This window comes from Manis pentadactyla, chromosome 3 (genome assembly GCF_030020395.1).
Source record: "Manis pentadactyla isolate mManPen7 chromosome 3, mManPen7.hap1, whole genome shotgun sequence".
Classification (NCBI taxonomy): Eukaryota; Metazoa; Chordata; class Mammalia; order Pholidota; family Manidae; genus Manis; species Manis pentadactyla.
In genome coordinates this window covers 217226663-217241521 of record NC_080021.1, presented here as the reverse complement: position 1 = coordinate 217241521, position 14859 = coordinate 217226663, and the positions used below count along the sequence as shown (strand labels likewise).

General features: G+C 53.8%; 1 protein-coding gene across 4 annotated transcripts in view; it reads left to right on the top strand.

Annotated features, from left to right (window-relative positions):
• The window catches only part of MED27 (mediator complex subunit 27), a 182870-nt gene extending 169738 nt beyond the window's left edge, over positions 1 to 13132 (top strand). For 2 of the 4 annotated variants that reach the window (XM_057499151.1, XM_057499152.1), the window contains 2 exons: positions 10337 to 10493; positions 12554 to 13132. In XM_057499151.1, the coding sequence (XP_057355134.1) occupies positions 10337 to 10493; positions 12554 to 12888 (492 nt within the window). In that variant the 3' untranslated portion in view covers positions 12889 to 13132. The remainder of the gene's footprint in view (positions 1 to 10336; positions 10494 to 12553) is intronic. The other 2 variants (XM_036913493.2, XM_036913492.2) reach the window with 1 other exon arrangement.
• The last annotated feature ends 1727 nt before the right edge of the window (positions 13133 to 14859 follow it).

Below are 14859 nucleotides of genomic sequence, written 5' to 3'. Positions count from 1 at the left end.
GTACCCCCTTCGGCCAGGCTGCCCAGCACTGCGGAGCGTCAGGACGGCCGGGAGCCTGGCAGGTGCTCGTGCGCAGGGGAAGTGGAGCGGAAAGCCCAGCCCGTCTCGCTGGGAGTGGTCTGTGGTGCTGCGCCTGATAGAAGGGGAGTCACTGAGTTGGGGGTTTCACATCTGTACCTTATTTCTTCCTGAAGCTACACAAGACTCATTGCACTCCAGGACCAAATCACCAGCTGCTTGTGGGGAGCCTGTCCCCCTGCCGTTCCCCCAGGCCCCCTCCCACAGCCCAGCAGCTCCCCAGGACCTGGCCTGTCTGTCCACTGTGACCGCCAGCCCGCTCCCCTCACTCTCCTGCCCTTGTCGGCGTTCCCCTCGGTGACTGGTCCAGAAAGCAGCCGTCGGGCACGGTGGCTGAGAGCCACTCCACCATGCGTTCAGGCCCCGGCTGACCATACTTCCTGGGTGGCCTAACTGACCTCCATTACATCTGTAAATCAGAGATCGTAAGTGTTCCTGCCTCGCGGAATTGTGTGCGGCTGAGTCTCTGAGGCGTCAGGTGAACTTGTAGTCTGTGACTCACTCAGCTTCTCGCACGTGCCCGTGGGCAGTGCCTGCCCGCCTCCCTCCTGCCCGTCTCTCACCTCGTCGGCCACCCTTCTCATGTAGTCACTGCCACCTCTCCCGCCCCCCCTCAGCGGACACGGTGTGTGGACACAGGCCCTGTAATCAGGCCTGAATTTGCACCCAGTGCTGCTGTGCCTGGGTTGGCTGGGACTTTGGGCCAGGAACTCAGCCTCTCTCCATGCTTCTCAGCCCTAAGAAGGGGGATGACGAGACCTTCCTAGGGCACATACTGTGAGGACCCCGTGATAAAGCTGGTGAAGTGCTTGGCACTGCAGTTGCCCAAGAGTAAGGGCTCAATAAATACTGAGCTGCTGTTACTGTCCTTGTCACAGGGGTGGGCCCAGAATTTGAATTCATGGCCATCTATAGGTATGGCCTATTTTAAGTTAAGTGTTTTTTGTAAAGTAAACCAAAGCCCAGCTTCTGGGACAAACCCACCCACTGCCCCCAGAGCACATCGTCCATCTTCACTTTTCTGCAGGCATCTTCTCTCCCTGCTGGTCAAAAAGTGAGCTACGGAGGGAATAAGGCACACAAATGAGAACCACCCCACAGTGCCCTTTGGCAGCTGCGACCTGCTGGCGTGGAACCACAGCCCCCGGACCAGGGGCAGCTCATGTCCTGAGAGGGCCGGTGGGCCCTCTGCTCACGGTGATCCCCAGAGGCACCTGAGATGGAAGTTCCTCCCTGACACCCCCTTTTGCCCTTCCCTCTGGGACTGGGCAGAAGACGCCCGGCACCGTGGTGCAGGGCTCGCTCCCTGCTTTGCAGTCTCTGTCCTTTCCCTGCAGTTGCCTGGTTTTGATGGGGAAGTAGGTGGTATTGTCTGGATTTTCGTGGAGCCCAGATGTCTTTGGATGTGTTTCTCTCGCTGCAAGGCTGTTCCTGCAGAAAATAACATCGCGCCAAGTGGGTACAGAACAATTCAGGTATCTCTGGGCTTGCACTTTCCTGGCAGCCAGCAACAGAATCTGGCATTTTACCATCTGGAAAGCATTGAACTTTTTTTGTTAATCCAAATGAAGAGCCTTAATTCCTTAATCCTGGGAAATGTCAAGGACCTTTTGTGTGCAGCCCCTGGCAGACCTGCATGAGGCCTTTGGCAGAAACTTAAGGCTGGTCAGGATCTTGGGGCGCTCTCTCACATCCACTCTGGGGCTTCCCTGTGTACCCAGGCCCCCCGCCAGACAGTGCCCCCATGACTTCAGCTTTTCCCACTCCCAGACCCCCTTTCACTTTGCTCCCCTAACCGCACTAGCCAAAAATCGATAGAGTCTCATCTTTTTTGCTCATTCAGTCAGGTCCTACCAGGTGAGTGGTGCCATGCGGAGCCACCTTCTTGAGCACTCTCCCCTTTTAGGGGCCTGCAGCTTGGCCCAGGGAGCTCAGAGGAGGCCAGCGCAGGCTCATGCTCACAGCCTGAGGCAAGGTGGGCGCTTCTGCTCACAGGTCGGGCATGCTTAGGGCTGGGGTGTCCCCAGTGTGCTGCTGGGGTTCAGGCAAGCCCAGGGGCTGAGGGCCTCTGAGCTAGTCTTGGGTGGGGAAAGGGCTCAGCCAGGGGAGTAGCTTCCCAGGCTTGAGCACAGAGCAGTTAGGAAGGCAGGTTTGGGAGGGGCAATTGCCTCAGCGGCCTGTGCTGCTCAAGGGTGATGTGGTGTGAAGGGAGAGGGGCTGGGATCCAGGTCATCCAGGGCCTCGTATGCCATGTCCCGGCGTTTCGGAGGACCCTGCAGGCACCTGGGGCTTCTGGTTGGGGGATGGGTTTTGGTGGGGTAGGGGGCATGTTCTTTCTTTTTTGCCTCTAAGGACTGTCACAACCCCTTCTGTGCTGAGGAGTCCAAGGAGTTGAGGGGTTTTATCTTCAGGGTGTCAGTGGCATCTTGGCTGGGACTTTGAACAGGATCAGGATAAAACCTCCCAAACAAAACCAAACTCCTCTACGTAGGCCCTCGTATGCGCTTACAGGCTGTATTCAGGACTTCGTAGACAGGTCTCTCCCTTACCGGACGGAGCTTGGTCGCAAAGCTGTGCCCAGGGAGGTCAAGCGAGATGGAACGGCAGCGTCTGTCCTCGCCTCTCCATTTCCAACTCAGCAGCGCTGCCAGGCTCCAGCGGACAGTTATAAGCCCTTCGGAGCCCTTGCAAATGGCTCCTTCATCAAGCAGAAAAGGAAGTATTGATCTCGCCGAAGTAATCCCTGGTCCCCCCGGACTGAGCCTCTTCCTTCCCAGGCCTCCAGGCCCGCTGAAGCTGTGGTATACAGATCCAGGGTGCATCACAGACCCTGACCCCCCACCACCACCCCCCGCCTCTGTGCCACTGCACTCCATTCCAGTTTTAGAGGCGCCTCTGCTCCACTCCCTGCTGCCCCCACCCTCCGGCACTCTCAGGACTGACTTCATAGCATTCCGGTCTTGAAATAATGATGGTTCCCCTCTTCATGGAATGAGTACTTCTGGGACTGTTTTAAATATTCTTTATAAAACCAGCATTCATCCTCAGAGCAGCATCGCTAGCAGGGATTGCTGCCTCTTTAAACATTTAACACACTAGGTTCACATCTTTGACTCCTGGACCCACAAAGAACTTTCTCCTTCCAAGAGATTCCAGTGTCCTCTCCTGTCCTTGACAGAACCCTCAACAGAGACCCAAACTCTTGAGCCCTCCCCCCCATGTAGGACGGAAGTATATCCAGCACATGAAAGTTCATTTTTATTTCTTTGAGTTGTGGTACCAGTCTGCGTACAACCAGGCAGCAGATGTTCAGCTCTGCTCCCGTTAGTTTGTGCCCCAGAGTCTCTGCAGCCATCAGTGGGGGAAGAGGTCTCCAGTACCAGAGACAGTGCCTCGCTGATGGTCTCCCGGGTTCCGAGGCGAGGCCTCCCTAAGCTCTTCTTGACCAGGCCCGAAACCAGGGGCTGCATGGGGTGCTCCTCCATCCGCACAAGTGGTTCCCTGGAGTGGGGCAGGAACCGGGCACTGCAGCTGCCTGCTGCAATCAGCTTGTCCCTTTGAAAAGAGCAAGGGCTTTAATGTCCCCGCTGGTTGGCCTGAGGGTGGATCCCGACACAGGTGTCCCCTCAGGGCGTGTAGTCAGGCCCTGCGGCAGCATCCTTTGAAAACCTAGACCCAGCAGCGCCTGTGGTCCCAGCCTGGCTCGCTTTGACTCAGGGCCAGCAGGGGGGTGTGCTGCAGCCAAGGTCACCCAGATAATTAGCAACAAGTCCAGGACTGAACCCCAGTCTCCTGGCAACTCCAGGTTGCCTTCTTTCCCACCACACTGCCTTTTTGTTCACGTGAATGCAGGCCAGAGAGAATCTTCTCTTCAGAGTACATGGAAGCAGGTATTGGCTGGAGGGAAGCCAAAATCTGGGTCTCTACCAGGTTTCTCTTTTAAATAAGCAACTTCTAAACACTTGGGTACTTAAGGTTTTCTATTTATTAATCTTGCAGAACATACTTTTAATAGGCAGAGGTCCTGGCTCCCCTTGCTCAGCCCGGGAGGCCTTGGGCTTTGTGGGCTGCGTGCTGGGAGACGATGTAGCTCAGTGTCATTAGTCCATTGCATTAGGAAAGGCACTGCGTTAACTGCTGGGGCCATTGTTCATGCTCGCTACTGCCCGGCGCTGCGTAGCCAGTCCTGCCCCCTGGTAGAAGCAGGCAGTGACCAACCCCCAACCTGCCCAATCCCATCCCTCAGGGATGCTGAGGCAGGGAGACTGAGGCACTGGAGATCTTAGGGCCCACCCACGTCCACGTCGGGCCCCGTTCAGTCAGCAAGCTGGGCAGGAGCTTCCAGCAGGGAGGCAGAGGGAAAGTCGTATGTGGGGGGAGCTGGGGCGTCAGTAGAATGGCCTGGGACTGCGGCCTCCACCCTGAGTCTCGGGCCCCATTCCCTTAGGGAGGGCATGCCCCGGATTCCAGACCACCTTTCCGGACCCCTGCAGCCTCTGTCTGCTGATGGCCCAGGGTGGGCAGCCCGCCAGGCCCAGGCTGCTGCCCTGCTGCCCAGGAGCTGCTGGGCTTCGGCAGGTCACCCAGCCTGCTGTCTTCCTCCCTTGGAAAGGGAAGTACTCAGCTAGCGCCATCACAAGGTCGTTGTGGGGATCAGGTGAGATAAAAGCATTATAACACACGTTCAGTGGGTGGCACTGTCAGACACTGTTCAGGTGCCTTCCTGCATTGACACATTTCATCCTTGTCCAAGGTCACGTGCCTTCCAAGTGACAGACCAGGTGTAGACCCGAGCAGTCGGGCTCCAGCCCGGCCTCGTCACCAGGCAGTGTGGTGGAGACCAGCCCTTGCAGGAGCTAGTGCTCCTTAAATCTGGGCTTGGATTGCTGCTATTACGGCAGGCGGCTCTGCCTGGGGCTTAGCCAAAGTGTTAACTTGTGATCCCCGAAGTGCCCTCTAGCTCTCAGAAGCTCCTGGCACACAGTACGGTGGAGGAGCTCTGGGAGACTTGTTTTGACTGGCATCTCCTCCAGCGTGTTGACTGGCAGCTGTTTCAAGGTCTCTTGAAAGATTCCTCCCTCCCTGTCTGAGCTTAGTTCCCAGCGGTTTAGGTGCTGGAAGATCCCCTCCACCACTCTGAGCTGGGGAGAGGGAATTTCAGTGAGCCCTGGTTGATGGAGGAGAAAAGCAAGGTTTCTGAAGCAAAAGGGGATCTGTTAACAGCGAGAGGGAGATGTCATCCTACTCAGAACACATCCCCTGCTGTCCAGCCTTGGGACGAGGGGGAAACACTCACCAAACTAAGCAGGAGCTTCTGTAGTTTTTCTTTGCCTTGAGGTGAACCGGGACGTCTTTGGCAAAGCCCCCGTGTCACCACCTGCCCACCCCTTTTTGAATCACTCTTTCTGTGCCCACCTTTTTTCTGCCTTTGCTGGGTACATCACTGACATCCCCCCGCCCCACACCTCTTCTCGAGGTCCCCTGTCTTGCTGGCTTATTGTCACCTCCTTGTCTTCTCCTCCCTCCTCTCCTCGGGCTCCCTTGGGCTTTCATCTTTTCACGAGCTCCTTTCAAACCCGCCTCACGGAGAGGATGAAGGGCCTCCCTTTCTCCGGAGCATTAACGCCCTACCTTGGCCTCTGCTGGCCGGGCGCTTTTATCTCCAGCGGAATCTCATTAGCTTTACATTACAATGGGCCGGGCCTGGCGGGGCTGCGCAGAGTAGATTTAAATTAGTTAATAGCATTTTTGTTGTTGCCCCGGGCCTGTTTTTTCCACGTCTTAGATGCTGAGAAAAAAAGTAACTTTGTTATTGAAAGGTATAAAAACAAAACAGTGTTGAAGGTGGAATGCTTTGACAAAAAGGAAGATCATTGTGGATGAATTTCTCCAACATTCTACAACCATGTCTTGCCTGGCGCTTTGGAATTTGGCCATAGGAACCGGAAACCAGCAGTGGAGCAGTTTGGGAGGAAGGAATGGAGGGAAAACAGCGAATTGGTCAGCTTTGTTTACCTCTGTTAAAATATTTCTGTAATTGGTGGTGAGAAATGGAAGAAATTAAATGAATATTAGTACAAGAAAAAATCACCCCTTTTTGGCAATTAAGGGATTACTTTATACTGGACCTTGTGAAAAAGAAGCTAAGTTTGTCCAGATAGTCAACCCAGTAATGAAAATTCTAATTAGGTGCCCTGTCGAGGAGCCAGGTAGCACAGGAGGCCTGTGGTCTGCGACTCCAGCCGTGTCTGGAAGACGCCGGCCAGTTCACTCAGTCTTCTGCTCTCAAGCGGCCAGTTGCCCAGCAGCACATTTTCAAATCTCCTAACCTGCTCCTTGGGCCAGGATCCGGTGTTCCAGAGACTTCACCAGGCTGGGAGGTGGTGGGCAGGTGATGCCCGGGCACCTGAGGCATGGACAGGACAGCTGGCCAGGGGTGTCTGTTGGAGGGGGAGGCGGCATAGCTCAGGCCTCACGATGCCTGGGCTGGTACACCTGTTACCTACCCCTCATGAACTGTGTGACCTTGGGCATCTTCTAGCCTCTGTAAGTCTCCATTTCCTCTTCTATTAAATGGAAATAAGGGGAGCACCCACTCCAGTTACTGTTAGTAAATGAGAGGGGTGTGTCCATCATAAGCTCTTGTTAACTAGTTACTGTAAGTTAATAAAATCATCCTGTGGTCCTAAAAAAGCACTTTTCAGAAATAAGGACAATCCCACCACTCCCCGTACCTGCTGTGCAAACATTTACGCCCAAGTCCACAGCAGCGTTGTGAAATCGGGTAGAATTGTTCATTTCGATTCATGAAAAAGACAGACTCCCCGTCAGACTTGTCCTCTGTTTTGTGCCCCGAGCCCCCGAGTCCCTTTCCCACAGTGCCTGGAGCACTCCACTGGCGCACTGCCCAAAGCCTGGGCCCCACCCAGACAGTCAGCATCTGCCTGGCAGCAGGGGCCCCAGGGGTTCTGTGTGCGCATTAATACTAGCACCCTTCCAAAAGTCAGCGTCCCTAACAGCAGGAGAGGCTTGCTGGATCTCAGGGCCCCACCCTAGAGATGCTGGTGCCAGGTCTTGGTGGGGCCCAAGAACTCGAGTTCCTAGAGACTCTCAGGTGATGCTGCGCTGGTGGTCCCTGAGTCACCTTTCAGACACCCGGGCTCATCTTGTAGACAGAAAATAAACAACTAAGGAGGATATTTCAGTCCAAAGAGGAGGAAGAGCACTTCACAGTCTCTGTCATCCAAAACAGCAAAAGTTTATTTCTTGCTCACACTGCACGCCCATCCTGAGTCGGCGGCAGGCTGGGCTCCGCACTGTCACTCGGGGATCCAGGGACCCCGGCTCCGCCACCTTGAGCATCCACACTGCTCCTCCCCACCTCCAGGTAGGATCAATGCACGCTCCCTCTGCTTCCCGACGTGTTCGTTGGCTGGAACCAGCCACGTGGCCCAGCCTAACTACCACAGAGGCGGGAAAGTTCCCAGGTGGCAGGAAGGAGAGGAGAGCTGGGCAGTGGGCCATGGGCACTCTTTGCACTGATGGAAAGTCCAGAATTCCCAGCAGGGTCCGGCAGACCAGGGTCCAGAATCCTTAGCACCTGTTTCCCCATCTCGACCCTGCTAAGGCCCCTTGCTGTGTCCCACACACCTCATGGAAGCTTGTCTCCATGGATCTCTCAGGGACAGACATGGTCTCTGGCCTCTCAGAGTTCAGTCAAGTTAGGGAAACTGACCCTAAACAAAAATTACAAAAAGTAATCATACGACTTTATTCATAAGGGATGCTATGAAAGAAAAGGTCCAAGCAAGGAGACATGACCCATGACCCAGTCCAGGAATTCTGGAAGGCTTCCCTGAGCACATGGAGCCGGATCAGTCCCAGAGGAATGGGCCCTTAATTCCAAAGGCCACAAGGCCCAGGGAGGGGGCGGGAGTGAAGTAGGCTGGGGGTGAGACCCTGGCCTCGGGGAAACTGCAGGTGCCTGCCTCGGCCTCCACTGATGGCAGCCTCGTGGATAGGTGAGGGCGGGTGGCCAGGACCAGGTCACAGTCACAGTGATCATTAGGAGCCGGGCCTCTTGCCAGGCACATCACGTGGGTGGGCTCATTTAGGCCAATGGCACACTCAACACCACCGTCCGACCTCTGACTCTTCAGGAGGGGCTGGGGATCCGAGTCAGGTGATGAAGCTTCCTGAACTGTAAGTGCTGGTCATTCATTTTAGAAATTGTAAAAACAAAGCACCCAGCCTTGGGTGTGGCCTCTGGGTCGCCAGTGGGACTGGGAAATTGGGCCCAGGCCAAGTGCTCCAGCTGCTTGGATGGCCTAAGTCCTCCTTCCTCTTGGGAAAGGAGCATGCCTGGACTAGGGGCACCAGCAGACCAAGCCAGCCTGGCTTCCCTGCGTGACAGCACTGGGGGCAGGAGCTTTGCTTCGTTCACGATGGCAAATGCAACTGTGAGGAATGGCTGTCAGCCCACAAAGTGGCTCTTGCATGGGCTGTTTTATTTTAGCAAGGGATCTGGATGGGCGAGAACCCCACTTTTAAGCTGAGGTACCATTGGGGCCCAGTTCGCTTCGCTGTATTTTGTAGCCAGTAATTTCACCCCACCAGTCACCACCTGCCATTGTGCCAAGTTATCATTACTACTGTATTTTTAAAAAAGCATTGCTCATTTTAGAAAGCTGTCTGTCAAAAGGCTTAAAATAAAAACCGTCTTTGCACTTGAAAGAAAAAGTACAAGTACCACTTAATCTTGAAAGTCACTTGGGTGGGAATTTCTCAGCAGTGGTAGATGCGTGAACTGTCACCGTGTTTGCAAGAAAGCCAGTGCAGGTGTTCCTGGTATGTGGCCTTTGAGGAGTGGGCATTTTTAAGTTTATTTCTTTATTAACAAATATGTGTCAAGTACCTGCTAAATGCTGGGTGATGTTCTAGGCCTTGGGGGCACAGCATAAACCTGATGGGTGTGATCCCTGCCCCCACAGATCATCTGCTGGGGTTTGTCAGCCGCCAGACAGGCCGTGAAAGTCCCCTGGGGAAGGAATGCAAGCCAGGGGAGCAGAAGAGAAGGGAAGCAGGTGGGGCTGGGGCATGGCTGGAGCTAAAGCACCTCACATGCACGGCCATTCATCCAGGGGGAAACTGAATCTTCATTCCTTTAAGGGTTAAACTGGGGTGCCTGCCCCCTCACTGTTTGGAGTGTGGCCTCTCTGGCCTTGGGTGTGGACGCACAGCTGGACTGATTACTGGATCAATTGCAGCTCACCATGTGGGGCCCGGACCAGCCCTTCTGGGTCCACCTGATTAGTTCCCTTAACTGCTGCCTAGGTCCATCAGCAGAGCACATGATATTCTGGGGGGACTGGAAAACTGCGTGTACAGGGGAAACCCACACTTATTGTTCACAAAGTGAATCGTTTTATCTGGAGTTTTGTGTCTCAGTTTGATTTTTAACCACAACATTTGTACTGGCAAGAATCCCTAGTGAGAACAATCAAATAAACCATAAGTTTGAACACCACGATCAAATTAGGTGTAATCTATTAATACTGATTGATGGCAGGCATTAGCATTCGCAGTGTCATCAGATTTCAGAGCTGCAAGGGATTTTGGCCCTTTGTGTTTCAGAAAAAACATGGAGACCCAGGGAGATTAAGTAGGAGGATCAAGGTCAGTGGACAGTGCTGGGGCTTAAACCCATGTGGGCTCCATCTGGCCACCAGATGCCTCTAGTGGATGTTAAGCAGCCGTGCCCTTGGTCCTGCCAGTAAAGCCTCTGCTTGGACTCACGGAGCCATGGCATGGCCCACAAAGGCCTGGAAAGTAGACGCTGATTTTAGAGGACCACACTTTGAGTGGCAAGGATCCTCAGAAAGGTAACAGTGGGGACTGTGAGGCCCAAGGGAGAGAGTACCAGACATTACCAGATTCCGGATCATAAAACTATACACCTCAAGTCAGGAGACAGAGTGAGAAAGGAAACAGAAAGACCACCTTGCTGCCAGGAAAGTTGCCCCGTGTGACGAGGAAGCAGACTGTGGACACTTGGAGAGAAAACTCCTTTGTGTTCATGCAGCGCTTTATGCCCTGCCGTACGGCACCAGCCCCGCTGTGATCTGCCCTCTCTGCCTCTCCGCTGGCCACTGGCCTCGCCCCTCCTCAGGTGCTCCAGCAGCCTAGGTTTCAGTTGCTAGAATGTTCCACACCCTGCTTGCCTCCAGGCCTGATAATCCGTGTCCTTTCCTTTCCTCAGATAAAAGGAATGCTTTTGTCCTGTTGTCTCTGTGCTGGTTTGGGGTGGCCTCTAACTCGTCACTGTCCTTGGCTCCCAGGTGACAGACCATGCCACCACTGCCTTGCTGCACTACCAGCTGCCCCAGATGCCAGACGTCGTGGTCAGATCCTTCATGGTAAGTGGCCTCAGGAGCCACGCTTCCTGTGCCAACCGTGGTCCAGAAGGGAGCTGCTCCATCTTCAGATTGCTAGGGCCTCACAGCGGGAGACGGGCCAGTTTATAACTGATACTTTCGTTAAACTGGAAAGGGATCTAGGAGAAACCACTGCCCGCCCAGCTGACCAGCCGTTTCTGTCATTGCTGAGCAAGTGGTAGTTTCAGAAGTGATCTTCCAACACAGTTTCCAGCATTGATTTAGTCAGTAGATATTGAGCTCCTGATCTGTGCCAGGCTCTGCCTCACACTGAGCAGGTGGCAGTGACTAAGACAAACCTCGCAATTCCCCCAACATTTAATCCTTAGATTCTCAGAGTCAGAGCACAGGATGGGCAGTGACCCCTAAACCGCCCTTCAACGGTTGCTGGAGTTGCTTCCTGCCAGCTCTGGTTGAATATTTGGAATTTTGTGAGTTGGTTGTGCACCTTAGTAGCTTGAAATCGAACCAGAATATTTACACCATGGAAATCAACAAACGCTAGAAGTCAGCACCCCGCCACCCTCAGAGCCAGTCCATCAGCAGGCGCCGCTTGGATTCGTCACATAACCACCAGTTGGCCTACACAGGGCCGACAACGGGCTCCTCCACATCCTGGCAGACGCGGCCAGCTGTCTCGGCATCGTGCCGACATGGCCTCCCGCACTCACGTCAGCCAGCCCCTCCTTTCCTTGCTGCTGAAGCACGCTTGTTAATTCGTGCTGGCAAGGCTGCCCGGCAGCGAGTCCCGGTCAGGGCTGGCGGCTCGGGGCCGTAGTGGCCCTCCAGCCCCCACCACCTTCGCCGCAGCAGTGAAGCTTCTTAGCCTCTGGTTTTTTCTTGGGAGATGCAACCCTGCCTGGTGGTCAGCTTCGTGGCGTTGGAAAGCCTGGACAGGCCTACCGGGCCTCCGCAGAGCCGTGCACACGTGGCCCTCCACGTGCGGGGAGAACAGTTCCTTTGACAGCCTTCGGCGAGCTCTTCGCTTTTGGATAAATATTTAGACTTGCTTTTAACCGGACCTGGTGTAAGGCCCAGTTTCCCTTTAGTGACTGACTTTGGGGTTTCTGGAGGATTTAAATTTGATAAGCAATGAAGGATAAATAGTTTAACTGAATGATCCGTTGACCTCATGTTTATTGCCGAAGTGTCCGACCACAAGCCTTGGGAAGGGGACAGTATCCCTGGGCCACAGTCTGCCACCAAGAAGGCGACTTTATGAAGAGAAGAGTTTGCATCAATCAACTCTGCTGACCTCTTCAAGCAACTTTCTCCTATCTACGTAACTCAGGAGGACGTTAACTGGTGCAATTCATGTGTTCCCATCGCTGTGAGGACTTGCTTACCCTGGTTGCCTGTTTATTATCGAGGGGTTCAGGTTATGGGTTATTTTTTTTTTTTGGTAGCAAATCTCCTTGAGTTCGAGAATTGAGTTACGTGACTCTCATCCTTATGTATGATGCCTGAAAGAACTCTGCACTCTGAACCATTCTGCGTGTATTTGCCGCTTATTATGTTACCTGGTGGCGCCAGGCTGTCCCACCAGGTGCGTTGGGCCACGTGGTGACGGTGAGTGTTGACCTCTGAAATCAGATTAGAAAGAAGGCATGTCAACCTCAGTGGAGGATTCTAGAGTCGTCACCTGTGCAAAGTCTTCCTGCACATGTGTCTGTGGCCGCTTGTTGGTAGTGGACGAGGAGAGGACGGGACACGCATGAAGCGTGGTTATGTGCGGCCCGCCGCATCGACCATGTGCTAGTTCAAGGCCGCTCCTCTGCGGCACTTCCGCCTTTGAGACTAGGAAGTTCTATTTTTAAAACCCCCTCGCTGGAGGGGGCTGGGGGAGCACCAGAACTGGAAGCCAGCAGTGCTGTGACCTTGTGGGCTCGGCGTGCAGCTTTCTGTACGATCACAGGGTGTCTTTTGGGGTCATGGCCAACTTAAGCTCTCTGTCCTGGAGACCATTAGGCTTGACAGGAAGGATGACATTGGGAGCTCCGGGATCCCATTTCTTTCATTTCTCTCCTCACTTCTCTTTTTAGACCTGGCTAAGAAGTTACATAAAGCTGTTCCAGGCTCCGTGCCAGCGCTGCGGGAAGTTTCTCCAAGATGGCCTTCCCCCCACGTGGAGGGATTTCCGAACCCTCGAAGCCTTCCACGACACCTGCCGGCAGTAGCCCGGCCCCCAGCCGCTGGCCAGCCTGCAGGCCCCCATCCAGCACCTTCCAGACAAGCCCTGAGTCACACTGATGGCTCAGACATGGCCCCACTGCTCAGATGTCGGTACCGCCACGCACTCCCTTCTGTGAAACGGCCGGCCCTGTGTCACAGCCGAGGCCCTGGAAGAACGGAGCCCCTCTCTGGGCCTGTGGGATGAGTTATGTACCTCGGCTGGTATAGGAGGCAAAGAAGATCTTTTTAGGCTCAGTGTAGGGGAATTGTGCAGCCCGTTACATTAGTGACGCGGGCAGATTGATCCTCCTGGACCCATGTTCCAAGTCACCTTCATGAGCCATTAGAGTTGGAATGAGCCATTGTGTTCATACATGCTGCCATGCTGGGCTTTTGTTTTGTTTTGTAACTTATTTTTTCAAGTAATAAACCTTTTGTACCCAGGACAAGGCTCTGTCTCCTGTTTCTTAAAGTGCCTTTTATGTTCAGTTCTGTGACTGTGAGCAAATCTGGGCCTTTTGAAAAAAACAAGACCTTAGTAATATCTGCACTAAAACCACGTTCTCTCGGAGGATGCATGTCCCTGCTTCTGCCTTCAGGGGAGAGGGCAATGTTGGCAAATATTCCACTTCAGAGACATTCTGGTGGCTTGAAAAATGGATTACTCTTTTTGAGGAAAAAACTGCACAGATGTTTCTTTTTACTAAACCAGTAACACACAAAGATACTGAAGGGAGAGGAATCTGTCCGTGTCACCAGCTGGAACACGTGTGAATGGCCGTGGCAGGTGTGCAGGCTTGCTTATCTCCCGTTTTGTCCTAAATCTTAACTGGCAGATTCCAGCCCAGTCTGTTGGGTTCATTCAAGGCCTTGACCCCAACATGTAAACTGTTAATGTGAAGAAGCCGTGACCTGATAAAAGCCTTGGGAAGGATGAGGGTGGTTCCCAGAGCTTTCCCGGCCCAGCCTACACTGCAAATAATGTTCTCTTTGCAGTAAATGATGCCAGAGGGATGCTGCCTTTTGAGATGTCCAGAAGAATGGGTGTTTCCTGCCTGGGTTCTGGTACCACGCAGGCCGTGTCCCCCCTACCCCCAGAGGCCAAGGGGGCTTTAGTGACAGAAGCCGCAGGACAATGCCCCTCCAGGTGTGGCCCCGCAGCGGCAGAAGCACTGTGGAGGCTTATTGGACGCCTGGCGGGCGGCAGCCCGCAGCCTGGTTATTAGCAAGCCCCACAGGTGACTGACGTGGGCCCAAGGCTGAGAACTCCCGTTGGAGGAGATGGCCAGGCTGTTGGTGCCCAGTTTTAGGAGGCGCTGTGAGAAGCAGTGCAGGTAGCGCCAGGGTGTTCCCATACAGTGGTCGATGTTACGTCAAATACCGTGGTTCGTTGCGTTTAAGATGCCATCACTCCTAGGATGCACCATTCTCTTAGGCACAACTAAGAAAGGAAAATGTGCTGCCGGTTACACCATGGCCTGGCCTTAATGATAATGCTGTGTCGTACGTGCGTCGGTCACACCAGCCTTGCACTGCCGAGATTTCTTTGATCTGTTCCAAGGAGGCTGGCGGTCTCTCCTGCCTTGAGCCTTACTGTCTAGCATGGGACAGGCAATCCCCTCGCATCTCTCTCCACGCCCCCAGGAACAAGCAGGGCCCAGCTTCACAGGCTTGGAGGCACCTCCTTCCTCTGGTCTTGTAAACCTCTTGTTTGTTGCTCTTTGAGAAAGCACTGAATTAGGGACCTGGGGCATATAATAACATTTTGTCTCATTGCTGCACATCTTTCTGAAGACATTCAAATGGCAAGTAGACTGACCTCATGCAGGACTGCAGTGCTCACCGCTCATTTGACGTGACGGCAGTGTGACCAGCTACGAGCAGATTGGAGCATGTGCAGATGACAGGTATGTCGTGACTGCCAGCTGGCTGACAGCACCCGTCAGAGACGCTCAAATGTGAAAAATGAGCCCGCTGACGACTGATGAAATAATAACAGGAAGTCACATTGTGAAAAAGCTATTTGGATTTTTAACAGTTTGAATCCTCCTTTGGCAGCAAACCTGAGAACGTCCCCCTTGGTCCAATGGGTGACTCCCACCAGCAGGCCCTGAGTTCAGAGCCCTGAGCAGGCATACTTAGCTCCTGCTTAAAATTTCAAGGCTTTTTGTTTTGT